The sequence below is a fragment of the Centropristis striata genome, chromosome 14 (genome assembly GCF_030273125.1).
Source record: "Centropristis striata isolate RG_2023a ecotype Rhode Island chromosome 14, C.striata_1.0, whole genome shotgun sequence".
In the NCBI taxonomy this organism is placed as follows: Eukaryota; Metazoa; Chordata; class Actinopteri; order Perciformes; family Serranidae; genus Centropristis; species Centropristis striata.
Window position 1 is genome coordinate 15,471,886 of NC_081530.1, and position 16,008 is coordinate 15,487,893.

At 39.2% G+C, this 16,008-nt stretch overlaps 1 protein-coding gene across 4 annotated transcripts; it reads left to right on the forward strand.

Annotated features, from left to right (window-relative positions):
- sgce (sarcoglycan, epsilon) lies at positions 1 to 16,006 on the forward strand. Of its 4 annotated transcripts, none has more exons than XM_059350837.1 (12): positions 1 to 236; positions 6,227 to 6,349; positions 7,233 to 7,402; positions 7,889 to 7,961; positions 9,266 to 9,464; positions 10,829 to 10,991; positions 12,302 to 12,516; positions 12,971 to 12,997; positions 13,401 to 13,589; positions 13,962 to 14,005; positions 15,438 to 15,475; positions 15,617 to 16,006. In XM_059350837.1, the coding sequence occupies exons 1-12, from the start codon at positions 188 to 190 to the stop codon at positions 15,665 to 15,667; spliced, it is 1,341 nt and encodes a 446-aa protein (XP_059206820.1). In that variant the 5' UTR covers positions 1 to 187; the 3' UTR covers positions 15,668 to 16,006. The 4 variants fall into 4 exon arrangements, with proteins under 4 accessions (XP_059206820.1, XP_059206817.1, XP_059206818.1 ...); XM_059350834.1 differs by lacking the exon at positions 1 to 236 and adding an exon at positions 846 to 2,174 and having other exon boundaries at positions 7,245 to 7,402; XM_059350835.1 differs by lacking the exons at positions 1 to 236; positions 12,971 to 12,997 and adding an exon at positions 846 to 2,174 and having other exon boundaries at positions 7,245 to 7,402.
- Positions 16,007 to 16,008: the final 2 nt, after the last annotated feature.

Below are 16,008 nucleotides of genomic sequence, written 5' to 3' on the forward strand. Positions count from 1 at the left end.
CCCCCTTTTTTTACGAGACAACCATCTTTTTCCATCCAGATGTTGAGCCAATGAAAACCCGTGCTGTTTCCAGTGAAGGAAGGAGGCGGAGGAAGGAATGCTGCAGGATCAGGATGCTTATTATTATGGCTGTCAAACCCAGTGGCGATTAGATAAAACATCCATTTTCATGTAAGATTTTACGAGGATGTTATACACCATGTCCGCCGCAGCTGTAGCGGTATGGATTGGTACGGGTACGTATCGATTAAACTCGGAAATATCCGGGGATTTCAAGCGTTTTGCCTTTGATGCGGTATCTATGCTAGTTAGCTAGCTAGTTAGCATGCTGCTGTTTAGCTACTGTGCTCATTTTTTCCAAGAGGCTGAGGAGGAGACATGGAAAAATGGCTAACAATAGACAGCTATACCGTTATACGACCGGAGTGCCTTTACATTAAACATACAGAAATGTGTTTTGTACAGTACCTTACATCTCAAACGCAGAATATAATACCGTTATACGTTGCTTGTCATTCATTCAGCTTTAATTAATTTAATGAAAATAATCAAATTCCCATTTCGCAGGCCTGTTTACTGTACACGGATACCAGGTGTGTTATAAATGCCTTAAGCGGCTAATGCTAGTTTATCACGTGGGGAATAGATGATATTACACTGTTGCATTTTGATTTTTCACTGGTACTCAGAGTAGGCAGTAAAGATGTTATAGTCTCAGTCAGTGGTGGAAAGTAGCAAAGTGCTGTACAATTTTGAGGTACTTGTATTTTCCCGAATATTTTATTATCAACAAGATTATAATACATTATGATATGTATTTATGTTGTTTGAGAAAAAGTCATTCATCCTGTGTTCAATGTTTCTTCATTTTTTGCTTCTGTATAGTACAGTAGAGCATTTAAGCTAATTAAAATGGTATCATGAGGGGCTTAGACATTTGGATCACAGTTAAAAACTGATGCAGAAAGGAAATTATCAGTATTCACCATATGTATCAGTATATAAAATAGTCATTTAACTCCACCTTTACTAGTTGCAACATTACTGATTACACATTAATGCAACAATAACTGTAGAATTCAATAATATAGAGTGATATATATTATTCTGAATTGGGCCATTTTGCAAAATAAGTATTTGTAGTTTTGGTACTTTCAGTACATTTTAGGGTTGTACCTATGTAACTTAAGTAAGATTTGTAATGCAGGACTATTACTTGTAACACAGTATTTCCACTGTACATGCTACTTTTACCTAAGGAAATCATCTGAATATTTCTTCCACCTTTCCTCTTAAGTTGCCAGACTATAAGATACACATAGTTAGAGCTAATACAGTGTAATCATACACATAGACTGAAATAGTAATAATAGTAAATAATAAGAATAATAGTAGTGTAATACAACAGTCTTGCATTAACTCCTACCTTCATGAAGGTTGGTCATATGGACTCACCTGAATTTTAAAATTAATTTGCAATAACAACATTTTATGTTAACAAAATCAACCAATCATTTTGAAAATACAGCAGTACCTATGTCTTAGCAAGACAAAAACACTTTCCAAGGTTTTATCTACGGTATGGTTATGTAATCTGTTGATTATTTTCTTCACAAATCTATTATTCATTGGTCTATAAAGTGTCAGAAAAATGTAATTTTCATCAGTCCAGGAAGACATGTTTTGTTTTATTTGACCTACATTCCAAAACCCAAGGATATTGAAAAATAAAAAGCCTCATAGCCTCAAATTTGAAAAGCTTCTTTCAGTTTCTGTTTCTTTCTTAAACTTAAAACTTGAGTTCATTCAAATCAAGGCTGACAACTTTTTCTGTTAACCACTACTTCTAGTGTTAGATTTGGAGCTTGAATCTGAGCTTGATTTCAATCGAATCTGCGTTTCTGAAAATGAAAAAAGTAAACACTCCTGAAGGAATTATTTGGTTGTTTTTTTAGCATAGACTGCATTAGTTTAAGCTGCATGTACCTAATAAACTGGCAACAAATCCAATGTATACTTCACAGCGCACCTTGTTCCATTCATGCTTTTATTCATTGATCCAATAGTTTACATTGTGCATGCCTATGATGCCAAACACGGCGCTTTTCATGACAGAAATGCCCATATGGAGCGATCCATGGGCTTGAAGCAGAGAACAGCCCTGTACAGAGATGGTGAGTGGGTGTGTGCAGTGGTGCACTTCATGTGTTGACCCGCTGTCCCCTCCCCCTGTCATAACACAGTGACACGCTCAACTGCCTCCCCATTAATACTGGCATTATTGTTTTCAGTTGTCTGCTGTCCCACAGACTTGGCCGACTTACTTTTGCTGTAACAGCAGTTCATGAATTTAAATTGTGTCTAAACCTTGTCCTTGCTAGAAGTAGAGTTTGTCTTAAATCATTAACTTTACGACAAAGTTCTATATCTTCTGTTTAACATGACACTGGTACGTTACTGCACTGAATCAACCTAATTGTTTTAGACAAAGCATTGATTTACTTACCTTCGTAGATCAGTAGAAGATTAAACTGGCTGTTTCTTATCCACTCTTGTCCTCAGCCGCAGCCTTCTGCCTGTTGTGACACCCACCTAGTTTCACTTCCAGGTCTGAGTTTAGAACAACAAGGCTCAAACTCATTACAGGCAGAAAACCAAAACTGAGCTTCAAACAGTAGCAATCCTTGTTGTCTGTGCTTCCCCACGAAACACCAAAGAAGCACATGCATTCCTCCTGACCCGGACGACGCGCACATACGTAGCTGATTCAACAGAACTAAAGCACATCCCGTCCTTGCCTCTGCCTTAGCTAGCTAGAGGCGTCAGTCAGCCGAAACCATTGGACGGACAAGGATGGTTTATTCTCTCTTGGTTGCCAATGGCATTTTTAACTTAGCAAGTCCAAGGTCGGCCAAGAAAAGCATAAAATCTGGTTAGGTATTTACACGTCACCTCCCCCAAGAACCTGTCAGTGATCTACAAACAGATGCAAGAGTGTAGTTCTAAAATGATTATGTGCAATATATAGAGAAGTTGAGCCCAATTATTAGAAACGTGTAGCTTGTTGTGTGTGTAGCATGTCTGTCTGTCTACTTTTGCCATGCAGCACTCTGGCAGGTTAGTCTTCAGTGGATTTGTCTGGTATTAACTTTAATTGGTGATGTATAATGTAAAGTAGGAAGAGTGCTACGGTTCATCATCTCAAGAAGGCCTGGCAGAAAGTCAGCCCGCCACAAATAAGCAGATCTGATGCTATTAGCTAAGCCTCAGTGTAGCTTAGTTAGTGATCTTTATTTACTGGCTTCTCTGTGAATAGACTGCAGTCAAAGATGAGAGTGAAACACACTCCAATGGGATCCCGTAAGTGAGACCAACATAAGGCTGCCAGGAGCGTGTGTTAGACCTAAACGCCTCTTGTTGAATCAGAGCTTTCATGTTGATAGGCCAAAACACATTTCAAATCCCATAGGTCATTTACTATTCCTCAGACCATTAGGTGAGACCAGGCCATCTGGGCCCGCTCTGCCTGTCTCATCTGTGGACGTGCCACAAATGTTTACAGCGCATCCAGTTGGTCTGTGAGCAGAACAGCATAGCCAGTACTTGACCTTGACTGGGAGTGTGTGACTGTGGTCCTTTTGTTTGGGGAAGAATTGATGAGGCCCAACAGGTCGGGTAATAGAATCCAAGCGTGTGAATTCAGAGTGGGATTTGCAGATCGACTCCACTGGTGTGCTGAAAAATGATTGAGGGCTTATTCTTGGTCTCTGAATAACCTGGATCTTAATGTCATGGGTGCAGTTGTAGAAAGGAGAGGAGCTATGGCAAGGATTAGTCATGCTCAGGCGGTTTCCCTCGATGTGATCCTAGAAAGAGATGTGGTGGATATAACCTCAGGTTTCTATAAGTAACACCCCATTTAGTGGCTGCTAAATGCTATTGATTGTATCTAGCTGTGGCTGAGCCCTTGGGAACATTGGATTGGACATATGGCCAGTTCAGCGTCTCTCTTTGTGGCCACAGATGTAGCCCAGTTTAGCATACATATGGGACTGTTTTATAACTTCACACTTCCAGCAGCTCATCAGTGAGCTTAGATTGCAGTCAGGCAATTTGGCCTTGTAGATGTGGACTTCCTTAATAATCTGCAGCTTACTGTGTCACCTAATCTTCTATAACCCCCTTTGTGCACCGTGGTAATAGATAACGCTTAACAACCAAAGATCACATACTGACTTCCTCTTTCATGGAGGCGGATTAGAATGTAAATCCTGCTCTATTACTCTGTTCAGCGGAGAATCTCCTTGGAAATCAGCTTCTGTTGAAGGACAGGGCTCACAGTGTAGTAGTAGAGACCAGAGGTGTGGACTCCAGTCACATGACTTGGACTTGAGTGCAACTTCCGTTTTAGATTTCATGACTTTAGATTTGACTTGACAAAATCGAAAAGACCTGCAACTCAGCTTCTACTTAAACACCAATAAGTTGTGTCTTCACTTTAACTTGAGCCTCTTGACTTAAAAAATACTTGACACCTTCCACCAAGCCATGCTATGTCCGATCTTTGTTTAACAAACTTGTTTTGACAAATAAGTACAAACTTAGATTTTTTTATAAATGTTCTAAGCATAATATTACTCTCTCTAGGACTCAGAACTCAAAGTTGAGGACTTGGGACTTAACTAAAAACTGCAGTTCCTCAAATGGCCACTTGAAGCTGCCTCCAATCCCCATAGGCTCCCATGTTAAAATGCCAAACTTTACAGCAAAAATAAACATGTTGACAGTCTGGTACAAAAAACTGTATGGTCTCTCTAGCTAATTTTCACCTTCATGAAAACTGCAAGGGGGTGAATTTGATAAAACTCACATATTAAAATAATAGTAAGGCTTAAAATTATGCATAATTAAATGACAGGTGGATGCTGTCACAGATGGCTTGTTTTAGCAACCACGCTCCATTCAGCCCACTTCATCTCCAACTCTTTGCTCATTTTTAATTAGCTGAGAGTTCGGAGGAGTCTGACACGGCCAAGACGGAAACAGTCAGAGCAGCCCACTTTGAGCTTTGTTTTGGCTCTTTAGAAAAACCTATGGGTGATGTCACAGAGACTGTACCAAGTCTATGCATTGGACTTGACTTGGGACTTCCATGTCTTGAGTTAAGTCTTAAGTGCAAAGACTTGCTTGTGACTTGCAAAAAAAAGACTTGGTCCCACCTCTGGTAGTGACCCGCTATGTTATGATGCTGATGTCAGTTATGTAAAATATGTTGGTTTGATGCTAATGAGAAGATGAAGCATGAGATTAAAAAAAAGTGAAAATCTGTGACATTTTGCTAGCGGGAAAGCACACACACAGCTTTCCCATGCCATCTTGTAGCTGCTTAACGTGTCTGGAGTTATGTGTCTGCAGGCCAGAACAGTTCAAACTCTCTTTCCCTCCGCCACTTGCACTTCATAGCACAGCTCCTGTTTTCCCTCCCTCACTGCCCTGTCTTGGTCCTTTTCCCCCCCTCGTCCTCTCCCTTGTCTCCCATGGTGATTAAAAATTGAGTGCCCACCCACTGGGGGGGGGCCTGTGCAATGCTTAAAGGTTGAAAGAAGAAAAGTGAGCAAGAGAAGGGGAATTGTGAAAGGGAAAGATACAAAGAGAAGGGAGCGATTTGCAAATCACCTCCAGTATTATATTGTGTGCACTTTTGTTAAGGGGCTGCCATTTTCCTAGCAGTGCCCTTCACAAATAAATGTTTGTGTGTGAAATGGAGTGGGGCTAAACAGGAGCATAATGGAGACAGAGTGGGAGGAGGGCATAAAAGCAACCCAGTACAGTCTGAATTACTCTCATTACTGCTGCTTTTACTCACAGAACCCCGGCTTTTTGGCCCTGAAATTCATTGTTTTGGTTTAGCAGCTTGCTCTTATTATGCACGAAATCATAGCAACGCATCCTTCTGTGAAGCAAATGCATTTACCTTCAAGAGAATGCGGAAGCCAGGCAAGAAGAGCAGACACATCTATCATTGCGAGCAGTATTGATTCTCAAAGTAGTAGCAGGTGCTGGTAAACAACACGTTTGCTTTATTTGTTTTCACCTCTATTAAGGCCTTCTCTTCTTTTCTAATTAGTGCTGCTGGCAGGTCATTAATGATGAGCAAAACACACAAAGGAAAATTGGGTAATAATGATCTGCTTCCAGGAGCTAATATCCCTTTTCTGTGTTTCAGTGGTCACCATCTTGTCGAGATCGCATGCAGACCGTAACGTGTACCCGTCTGCAGGAGTGCTGTTCGTCCATGTTCTGGAGAGAGAGTATTTTAAAGGAGAGTTTCCTCCCTACCCGAAGTCAGGTACAACACCATCACATTCATGCATTTTGCGCTGGTCAATCGTCTAAAAGCAGACGTAGACAAAGACATGCCTGGACATAGTTTCTATTTTTATTTTGTGCTAATTCTGAGCTAATTATTTCAGTCAGTATCAAGTGTTTGACATCATATGATTCATGCGAACCTTCCCTTTGTTTGTAGTGCAGTGTAAAGCCACAATCATGCATAACCTTTGTGTGAACAAACTTTAATAACTCCATAGTCACAGAGGGAACTTTGTTTTTTCAATGTGAAAATTTGTATTTATGTATTTTGGAGCTCCATGTGGAGTTTGTCACAAATAGATCTTATAGTCAGTGAGTAACAGCCATTTTTTGGATATTGACCTGGGCATTTTTTAGTAGATAATGTGACAAAAATACAAATTGGTGCCATCTTTATATTTCTTATATCAACTTTCACAATGCATAATTGTCAGTTTTTCGTATTATGTAAGTGCACATATCTAAATCGGCCAATTGTTGTAAAGCCACCACCCAAATTGTCTCAGAAAACTGATAATCTCATGGTTCAGACACACTTTAAAGCTTGTCTCTAGCATAAACTGTTCCAAAGTTATGTCTAATGTATTATTGATGAAACACTAGCATTTTGACAGTTAATGTTTAATGTTTTAAATTGATTTTTTTGGATTATCTAGATGCTTAAAGCATTTGTACAGGTAGCTTTTGGTGCAGTCATCGTATAAATGCAGCAGTGCATTGTCCATTCATCATATTTCACTAGTAGAAAATGCTTAGCTGCTATTGGCAACACATCCACAATTCAGCTAATGGGTCTAAATGTACATTACTGAATTGGTTCTGACTCATAACAGATCGTTGGGTCGCCCCTCATTAAACAGCTCTGCCTACAGGTGATGCCAGCAACGACCCGATCACTTTCAACACAAACCTGATGGGCTACCCCGACAGGCCGGGCTGGCTGCGCTACATCCAGAGGACCCAGCACAGCGACGGAGTGCTGTACGGCTCCCCCACCGCAGAGCATGTCGGCAAGCCCTCCGTCATAGAGGTGGGTGGCTGGACCACTTTCAAAGTGAAAAGAAGGAGGATGAAGGCATTACTGCTTCTGTTTAATATGTCAAGGAAGGAAAAGTGTTCCACAGCATGAAAGCATCAAATTAATACAATCTGACATTTTCAATCATTTAAATTGAACGCAGTGTCACACAGTTGTAGTCTTACCAAGGCACACATGGAAGTAATGCAGTAGTAACACATTTGAATTGATTTATAGTGCATAGTGCAATGTTACACCATCAGTCTTCAGACTTAAATTCCATTATGTTTTTTTATGCTTTCTTTGTCCCCCATAAGCTACTGTAGAAATTCTTTTCCCAAATGGCTTAGCGTTCCCAGCGGTGCACATGTGCGTCTATATGGCGTCTCAGTTGGGTACAGAGCCTGCACAGTGTATCTAGCTCAGCCTCGTCCAGAGGGCTGCTGCCATATAAGCTGCACTGATCTGGGCTTAAACTTTCACCCCTGTGTGTTGCAGATTACTGCCTATAACAGACGCACTTTCGAGACGGCACGGCACAACTTGGTCATAAACATCATGGCCACAGAAGGTAAGAAGTGCCAGTATGAGAGCTTAGAGCAAACACAGATCAGACTGTGCAGCTTCCCTGATTAAATCCCAAGAACTCATTCAGTACTCCTGGACTTCCCCAAGGAGAAAATGTTGCCTTTGATTACTTCTGTCAACTGATCATTTCTTGAGAAAAACAACATGTTGTATTGATCTAACCATGTGAACAATTAGCAAAAAGTACTACACATTATTACAGTTTATCTATAGGAAGCAGCTGTTTCTTTTAGAGCCAATTTTGGACAAAGTGGTGATAAAAACTTTTTTACAACACTTATAATGCAGACAATGATGCTTGGGGTGATTTACAAATGGTGTTAGCTATTTATTAAATTTTTATTTATTCTTTACTTAGATGCAATAACAATTGTGACCAATACATTCAAAGCAGGTAAATCACAAAAAACAATAATATATGTGGTCTCACTGCTTAACCCCATACTCCATAAAACCCAATAAAAAACACAATACCAAGTATTTGCTTTCTTAAAAAGTATTAATACAAAGTCTTAGAGAAAAGGCCAGTTTCTCAATATCATACATTTTCTTTATAGTTGCTCCTGGGCTATGTGGCGATATAAAAACTTTTTTTATAGAACATATAATGCAGAAACGGATGCTTGGAGTGAATTCGAAATTTAGTTTTTTTAATTAAATTTGTATTTATTATAATTTTTTTTAATTGTCAGTAATTGACTGATACTGAACATACAGTACTGATGCTTAAATTGGTATTTATTTTATTATTTTTTTCTCAGTAGCCATCTATGTATAATGTAAAATAGTGTTCAATTTTTTCAATACAGATTTTTCTTTAGATAAGCAGCCTTTTGAGTGCCTCTGCGTCGTCATATTAGTGTAAAATCGGTGCACAATATCTCCATAGGAGCTCTCGTTCCGTTTCATCTGTGTGACTGCACCTCACATCTGTGCATCTGTATGTTTGTACAGCGGCATGTTGACCAGCCGCGGTACATGCAGTACAATATGAGGTGAATTGGTTGAGCGCTCAGCAGATGTTCGCAGCGCAAACGTGACATCACTCTCCCTTTTCTGTGATGTCATCTGCCATCTGGCCCCAGAAAGAAAGCCGAGTCATAACAGAGCGGAGCAGACACACCAGCGTCTGCAGGACAGACTGGTGGAATCAGTGTCAACTCTGCAGCAGTAATAAAGTATTAATGAAGTCTTAGTCAGCAGAACGCCACTGTAGCTGCCCTCCTGTCTTCTCTCATCTTACTGCCATTCATCTTCTTTTTTTCTACCTCTTTCTTCTTTGCACAGAGTTCCCTCTGCCCTTCCAGGCTGAGTTTTACATCAAGAACATGAATGTGGAGGAGATGCTGGCCAGCGAGGTGCTGGGAGACTTTCTGGGAGCGGTGAAGAACGTCTGGCAGCCTGAGCGCCTCAACGCCATAAACATCACCTCGGCGCTGGATCGTGGCGGCCGTGTGCCCCTACCCATCAACAACCTGAAGGAAGGGTGAGGATTTTGAAGGTTTCGGCCAGACATGTATTCAGTAGTGGAATGTATTTAAGTACATTTACCCAAGTATTTGGTAACGCTTTATATTAAGGTCCTTGTAATAACCATTAATTAACAAGTAATAAGGCCCTTGTAAGTCCTTACAAGATGCTTATTAACATTATTGTGTGTTTATAAGCTTATATAAGTGTTAATAATGGCATTACAAACACCCATGACCCACCCATTATGTCTTTGCCATGCCTTTATTAGTCTTATTTTGTTTGCTTATTGATATTAAAATATACTTTATTGCTCATCTATTATAAGTTAACTATGCTTTTTGCAACTACCGGATCTAAAGCGGGAACAATGCCTTATTACTTGTTAATTAATGGTTATTAAGGACCTTATGTTAAAGCGTTACCAAGTATTGTTTTAAATACAATTTCAGAGGTACTCGTATGTAACTTTACACTTGTACTTTACTACGTTTTAGAGGCAAATTTTTTTTTACTCAACTACATTTAGCTGCCAGCTTGAGTTACTTTTCAGGTCCAAAATGAGCCCTACCTGGACAACTAAAATGCTGCTTACATAAATGCATCAAAAATAATAATAATAATCCAATAATATATTTGGAGTGGGGACATTCATTCATAATGGCTACTTTTATTTTTTTACTTTAAGTACATTTTGATGCTGATATTTTTGTACTTTTACTGAAGTAAGTTTTGAATGCAGGTCTTTTACTTTTAGTGGAGTAATTTCACAATGTGACAATAGTACTTTTACTTAAGTATGAATACTATACTATACTTCCTATAAATACTTCTTCCAACACTGCTTGTATTCCTTTAAATACACAGGGTGAAGAAAATGGATCCAGTCACAGTTAAATTATTTTTTTCTTCTTTTCAGGCTGATTTTAAACATCTTTGCATTGATTTTGTATCTTAAAAACCAAACTAAGCTTTCAGAATAATTCCTCAAATCACATAGATAAGCATGAGGTTTAACAGTCTTAAAGATTCTCTCCACCTCTTCACCTCTCTCAATCAAACAAATCGCTTATAGTTTCAGCCCACTCACATCATGCTGACATTTTATTTAATTGGGGCCCTGGGGATCCACATTTCCCTGCGAATTAGATGAGTACACTTGGCCGTCAGCACTGACAGATACTGTCAGTTGGTGTAGTTCAGAGGGGAATAGCCCACATGAACATGCCATAAGTTGTGCATCAAAGATTCATGCTGACGTTTTGGAAGATGAAAGAATGCTCAGCGGGGAAGAAATGCTTCGACTGTTACATGCCTCAGCATAAACATGTAAAAAGAGGGTTCTCTCATGCACTGCACTGTCTCCCCCTCCGTCCCCAGAGTGTATGTGATGGTTGGTGCTGATGTTCCCTTCTCGTCGTGCCTGCGGGAGGTGGAAAGCCCACATAACCAGCTGCGCTGCAGTCAGGAGATGGAGCCCGTCATCAGCTGTGACAAGAAGTTCAGGGCTCAGTTTAACATTGATTGGTGCAAAATCTCTCTGGTGAGGATTCGCTTATTTTTATACTTTATTTTTGTAGTTTTAGTGGAACAGCAATGCACAAGACACCAACACAGACACACAGGTCACAAGGGGTTACACAATACAGCTCAAATCAGTAGCAAGCTTTGTGTTAGGGGTTAGTCCCTCAATAGACCCAGGAGGAAAGAGAGGTATAAAAAGAACACCAACAGGCAACGAGGTAAAGGTCACCTGAAACAGATATCAGTCCATTAAAATTTACACAGTATTTCCTTTCTTTCTGTGTAATATGAAAATTCATATGCAATAACAATTGTGACCAATATATACAAAGCAGGTCAATCACAAAAAATAATAATACATTTGGTCTTACTGGTAAACCCCTTCATTTTATCAAGGAGGGGGAAAAACACAATACCAAGTATTTTCTTTCTTAAAAACTATTAGTTTTTGTACTTTTATAGATGTGCTATGTGGTGATATGAAAACTTTTTTTTACAGAAAATTTAATGCAGAAAATGTTGTTTGGTGTCATTAAGAAATGGTGTTAGCTATTTATACATTTTTACTTATTCTTTTTTTAAATGGTCAGCAATTGACTGAACATAAAGTACTGATGCTTATATTGGTAATTATTTTATTTTTATTCTCTATTTTAGAGTAGTAGTCATTTATAGAATTTGTTGGCAATGTATGTATGTAAAATAGTGTTAAATATTCTTTAATAAAGTTATTTCTTTAAGTAAGCACCCTTCTAAGTGCCTTTGCATCGTCATATTAGTGTAAAATCGGTGCATCATTTTCTTTATAGTTGCTCCTTGTTGAGCTATTTCTAAGTTATTGGCCTTTTTTTTTTACACATACATTTTTAAGGAGGTACTTGCTCAAAGTGATAAATCCTGTTGGTTTATTGCCTAAATATATAGTGCCAAAACTATAATAAATCCCTGATGAGAATTGTCTTGTATAGATTTCCCTTAATTGAAAACTGCAGGGGACATAATATTAAAAAACCCACTATTCAGTGCTTGTGCACATACATTTGGGTATCTGGAGTGCCAACTAAGGTGCAACATATTTTTTTTGCAAGCTAATCAGAGCAGGATGGGCTTTTTCGGGAGGGGGGCTTAAAGAGACAGGCGCTAAAATGGAACCTTCCAGGCATACAAGTTTATTCAGGCAGAGAGTATGAGAAAAATAATGTGTTTTTTACCATTAAAGCGTGTAAACATGTTCTAGCAGAAACCCAAAACACATGTATGTACCTCAACTGCAATGACATCTCTGATAAACCTCACAAATGCTGACTAAACTACCACTTTTGTCTTCAGGTTGACATCAACAAAGTGGTCCCGGTTTACATTACCCGTCCTGACCCGGGCACAGGGATCCTGCCTGAATTCGGGGAATACGACCCCCCCTCTGAGTCTCTGCAGGGCCGGAACTACTTCTCAGACTTCCTCATCACGCTGGCTGTTCCCTCCGCTGTGGCGCTAGTCCTCTTCTTCATCCTCGGCTACACTATGTGCTGCCGACGGGAAGGGGTGTAAGTGTGCTTTGGTCTTATATTTCTTTGCAAATATTGCAGCAGACACCCCAACAACAAACATGTGAGGAAAGCACAGGAACTGTTGACAGGATGGATAGCGCAGGATATTTAGATCAGAGCAATAATCTGGACTGGAATTGCAGCTTGTCATTACCATCCAGTTGCACGGTCCATTTCTGTTAAGTTCCCCATGAATATCTGTCACAGCTTTTTGTTATTTTGTACATTTTGATGTTTTTGAAGCCATGACATCGATAGCCATTCATCCATGATAAATCCTTTCATCATTCTCCATCATTTACAGGCTGGGAGAGACGTGCCCCCTCGTTCACTCAATGTTCCATCACCTTTTCCCACTCTGTCTTTACCCAATAGTCCGCTCACTTGTGTGTAGATGTCTCTTTAACTATTAATATTAGTATTTAATTCATCCATTTTGTTTTGTTTCTAGGGAAAAAAGAAACATGCAAACACCAGAGTAAGTGTTTTACCTCTCCTGTGTTTTTTTCTTTATTTCGGGTCTGTTTCTGTCCCCTCCCCCTCTCTCTTTGGTTTGCAGTTTTGTCATTTATGTTGTCATTGACGGCTTTCTCATAAACATTTACGTGCTCATCTGTGTGTTGACGACCATTCATCCAATGGGCTGCTCCAAAACTCAATGGCCAGATGTAGGTAATTAATGCTGTAGCGGTAACAAATTGCCACATAAATCTTAAAGGCAAGCGATAGGTAAGGGTGGAGGTTATGTTGCTGTTGCGCATGCATGAATGGAGTGCAGATACAAAATGATTGCAGATATTTTAAATGTGTTTCAGACGAAACAACATAACATCATGACAGCTAAAATACATTTTTAACTTCACTGCCTCTCCCCTCTCCAGCATCCAGCTGGTTCACCACAGCTCCATCCAGAAGTCCAGCAAGGAGCTGAGGAGCATGTCTAAGAACCGGGAGATCTCCTGGCCCCTGTCCACGCTGCCCGTCTTCAACCCAGTCAGCGGCGAGGTGGTGCCGCCCATCCACCCTGACAACTACGAGACCACCAGCATGCCCCTCATGCAGACACAGACGTAAGATGGAGAATTATTTGGTTTGGTGTTGTGGGAAATACACGTGCACCGTGCTTATTAGCAGGCACGCAGGAGTATGGCTTACAGGCGTCATTATATAGGGGAAATATAAGTAAAAACAAAACCATTATGGTCTAATCCTGTTTCCAGTTAGTCTAACAGTGCCACATTTACAGCTAAAGCTGCAGTGAGCCAGTCAGGCCTTCTGGGAAAAATACGACTACAGCTTAAGAGGTTCAAGCTGTCCCATGATTTTACCTAAGGGGCTTGTGGAAACGGAAAAATTTGCTAATATAAGTACAACACATGATACTAAAGGCTCTTGTAATGTATGCAAATGTCTGCTTACCATAATATCATTTATCATTTCAGGAATCTGCAAAACCAGATTACGATACCACAGCAACGGCCATCAGGTTAGTGTTTCCTTCAACCTTTGTACAGTAGTCATGCCTTACTCCATCTGAATGTGTAATATCTCATGTGGCTATTTATGAAATAATAATAATAAATTAAAAAGTGCAGATGCTTGCATAGGCTTCAGTTATAGAGGCATATGTGAGAAAAACAGTTTGAATAAGTTCCCTTCCTAAAACTGCTCTAAAAATACTATGTATTAACAATATTTTCCACTTCAACTGAGCTACATGTTTTAACCAACATAAGTCTTGATTATAACTAACAAATAATCATTCACATTCAGAAGTTTACTTGATTCACTTGATTCAGAAGTTTAACACATGCTTGTTGTGTAAGTTTGCATAATGCCACAAAAAATATATCTCGAGACACTTTGTCCGCAAGGGTCTGAGTGTCTGTATTTTTGCTGCACAGTTAATTATAGGCAGCTGAGGTTTACGGAAGAGGATTGGGGCCAATTAATGAGGAACTTCTTTTTTCATTATGCAGTTTGAGAAAAAAAGCCGAAATGCCAAGAATAAAGTAAACTTTTGGGTTTTGTAAAGTTGGAAATATATTCACAGATTGATTGTTCCATCGTCAATAAGACAACAGAAGAACATTGTTTCAGAGAAACAGCGTCTATCTGAACAGTTACTGCAAGCTACAACCTGATTTTCACCAATATTATAAAATTAGCAATAACCACAATATTTAAGGATGTAGTAGAACTAAAATCCGGAGGCACATAAATGAGCTGTTCTAGGTAGTAGGCCACCTATTGTTAAAACTAACAATAAATGTTTAAAACTAAACCTAAAACTATTGTTTTGGAAAAATCTGCATTTATGTAATTTACATATATTTTACCGAACTCAAAAAGGTGACTTATTCTCTACATTTTTCTTAGCATTGTATTTCGTCTTTTTTCTTGAAGTACATAATTACATTTGTCCCCCTCCTCTCATTATTTTTTTTCTCCTACCTGGCCCTAATCCTCTTCCGTTGAGGCTGAACCTCCAAAATAACATTTAAAAAAAGAGCCAAAAATGCTCCTTTTGATGCACAAGACATACGCTTTGATTAGTTATTGTTGAGGTGTTCTGACATAGAAATAGATGACTCTATACACACACACCAATAACACAATAAAATGTCTGAGTTGCAGTTATTTTGTTGTGTTGCTGGCAACCTCAGTCTGACCTTAGACTTGCTGTTAAAATACAAGCATCCAGACTTCATTCAGTTGGACACAGATTATAGAGAGCAAATCATTTTTGTTACGGCTCTGCAAGAAATCAGGCGTGAGAGCTTTATGTCTCCACCAGTGTTTACTAAATCCCTGTAGTTGTGCTGTTGGTGCATGAGCGCCCTCCTGTGTATGTGGTGTTCAGCTGCATGACAGTTCTAGCACTAACCGGCTGCTCTCTCTGTTTACTGCTAACAAAGGAGATAATTATGTCATGTCAACATTTCGAAGGCTGGAGGTAGGTGTCTGTTTATGAATCAGTGTTCAGGAGTTGTTTCAGATCAGCTCTTCTGCTAAAAAAAAAAAAGACTAAAAGATTATCAAACTTCAATGTGAGTACTTGTTAATAAAGTTTAATCCATTTTTCTATTCATTCCAGGTAAATGGTATTCCTGAGGAGAGAAAGGTGGCCGAGGCACTGAATTTGTGACCAGAGACGATGTCATATCTATATTTTTTTTGTTTTTCTTTCTAACATTTGTGCCAATCTGCATGCCTCAGAAGTGTCTTTACAAAGATTTATCGTCCATATGCACTTACACCTTAAAGAGTGAGTGTGAAAGAGAGCAAAAGATTATAAAAATAGAGTAGAATATTTTGAAATATTTGTAAATGTTAAAATGCTTGTATTTCTACTTGCTTTGCACAATGGACCTCTTAGAGGAAAAGGGAGTTTTACATGGAAATACTTTTGTTGAAATACTAGTTGTCATGTGTTTTTAATTATATGTAATGTGTCACATGATAACAATAAATTCTTTCAAAATAAGT

Coding starts and splice junctions, on each gene's coding strand:
- sgce (XM_059350834.1), top strand. CDS start 2,042: ATGCTTTTATTCATTGATCCAATAGTTTACATTGTGCATGCCTATGAT. Junction 7,403..7,888: donor GCAAGCCCTCCGTCATAGAG/GTGGGTGGCTGG, acceptor TGTGTGTTGCAG/ATTACTGCCTATAACAGACG. Junction 9,465..10,828: donor ATCAACAACCTGAAGGAAGG/GTGAGGATTTTG, acceptor CTCCGTCCCCAG/AGTGTATGTGATGGTTGGTG.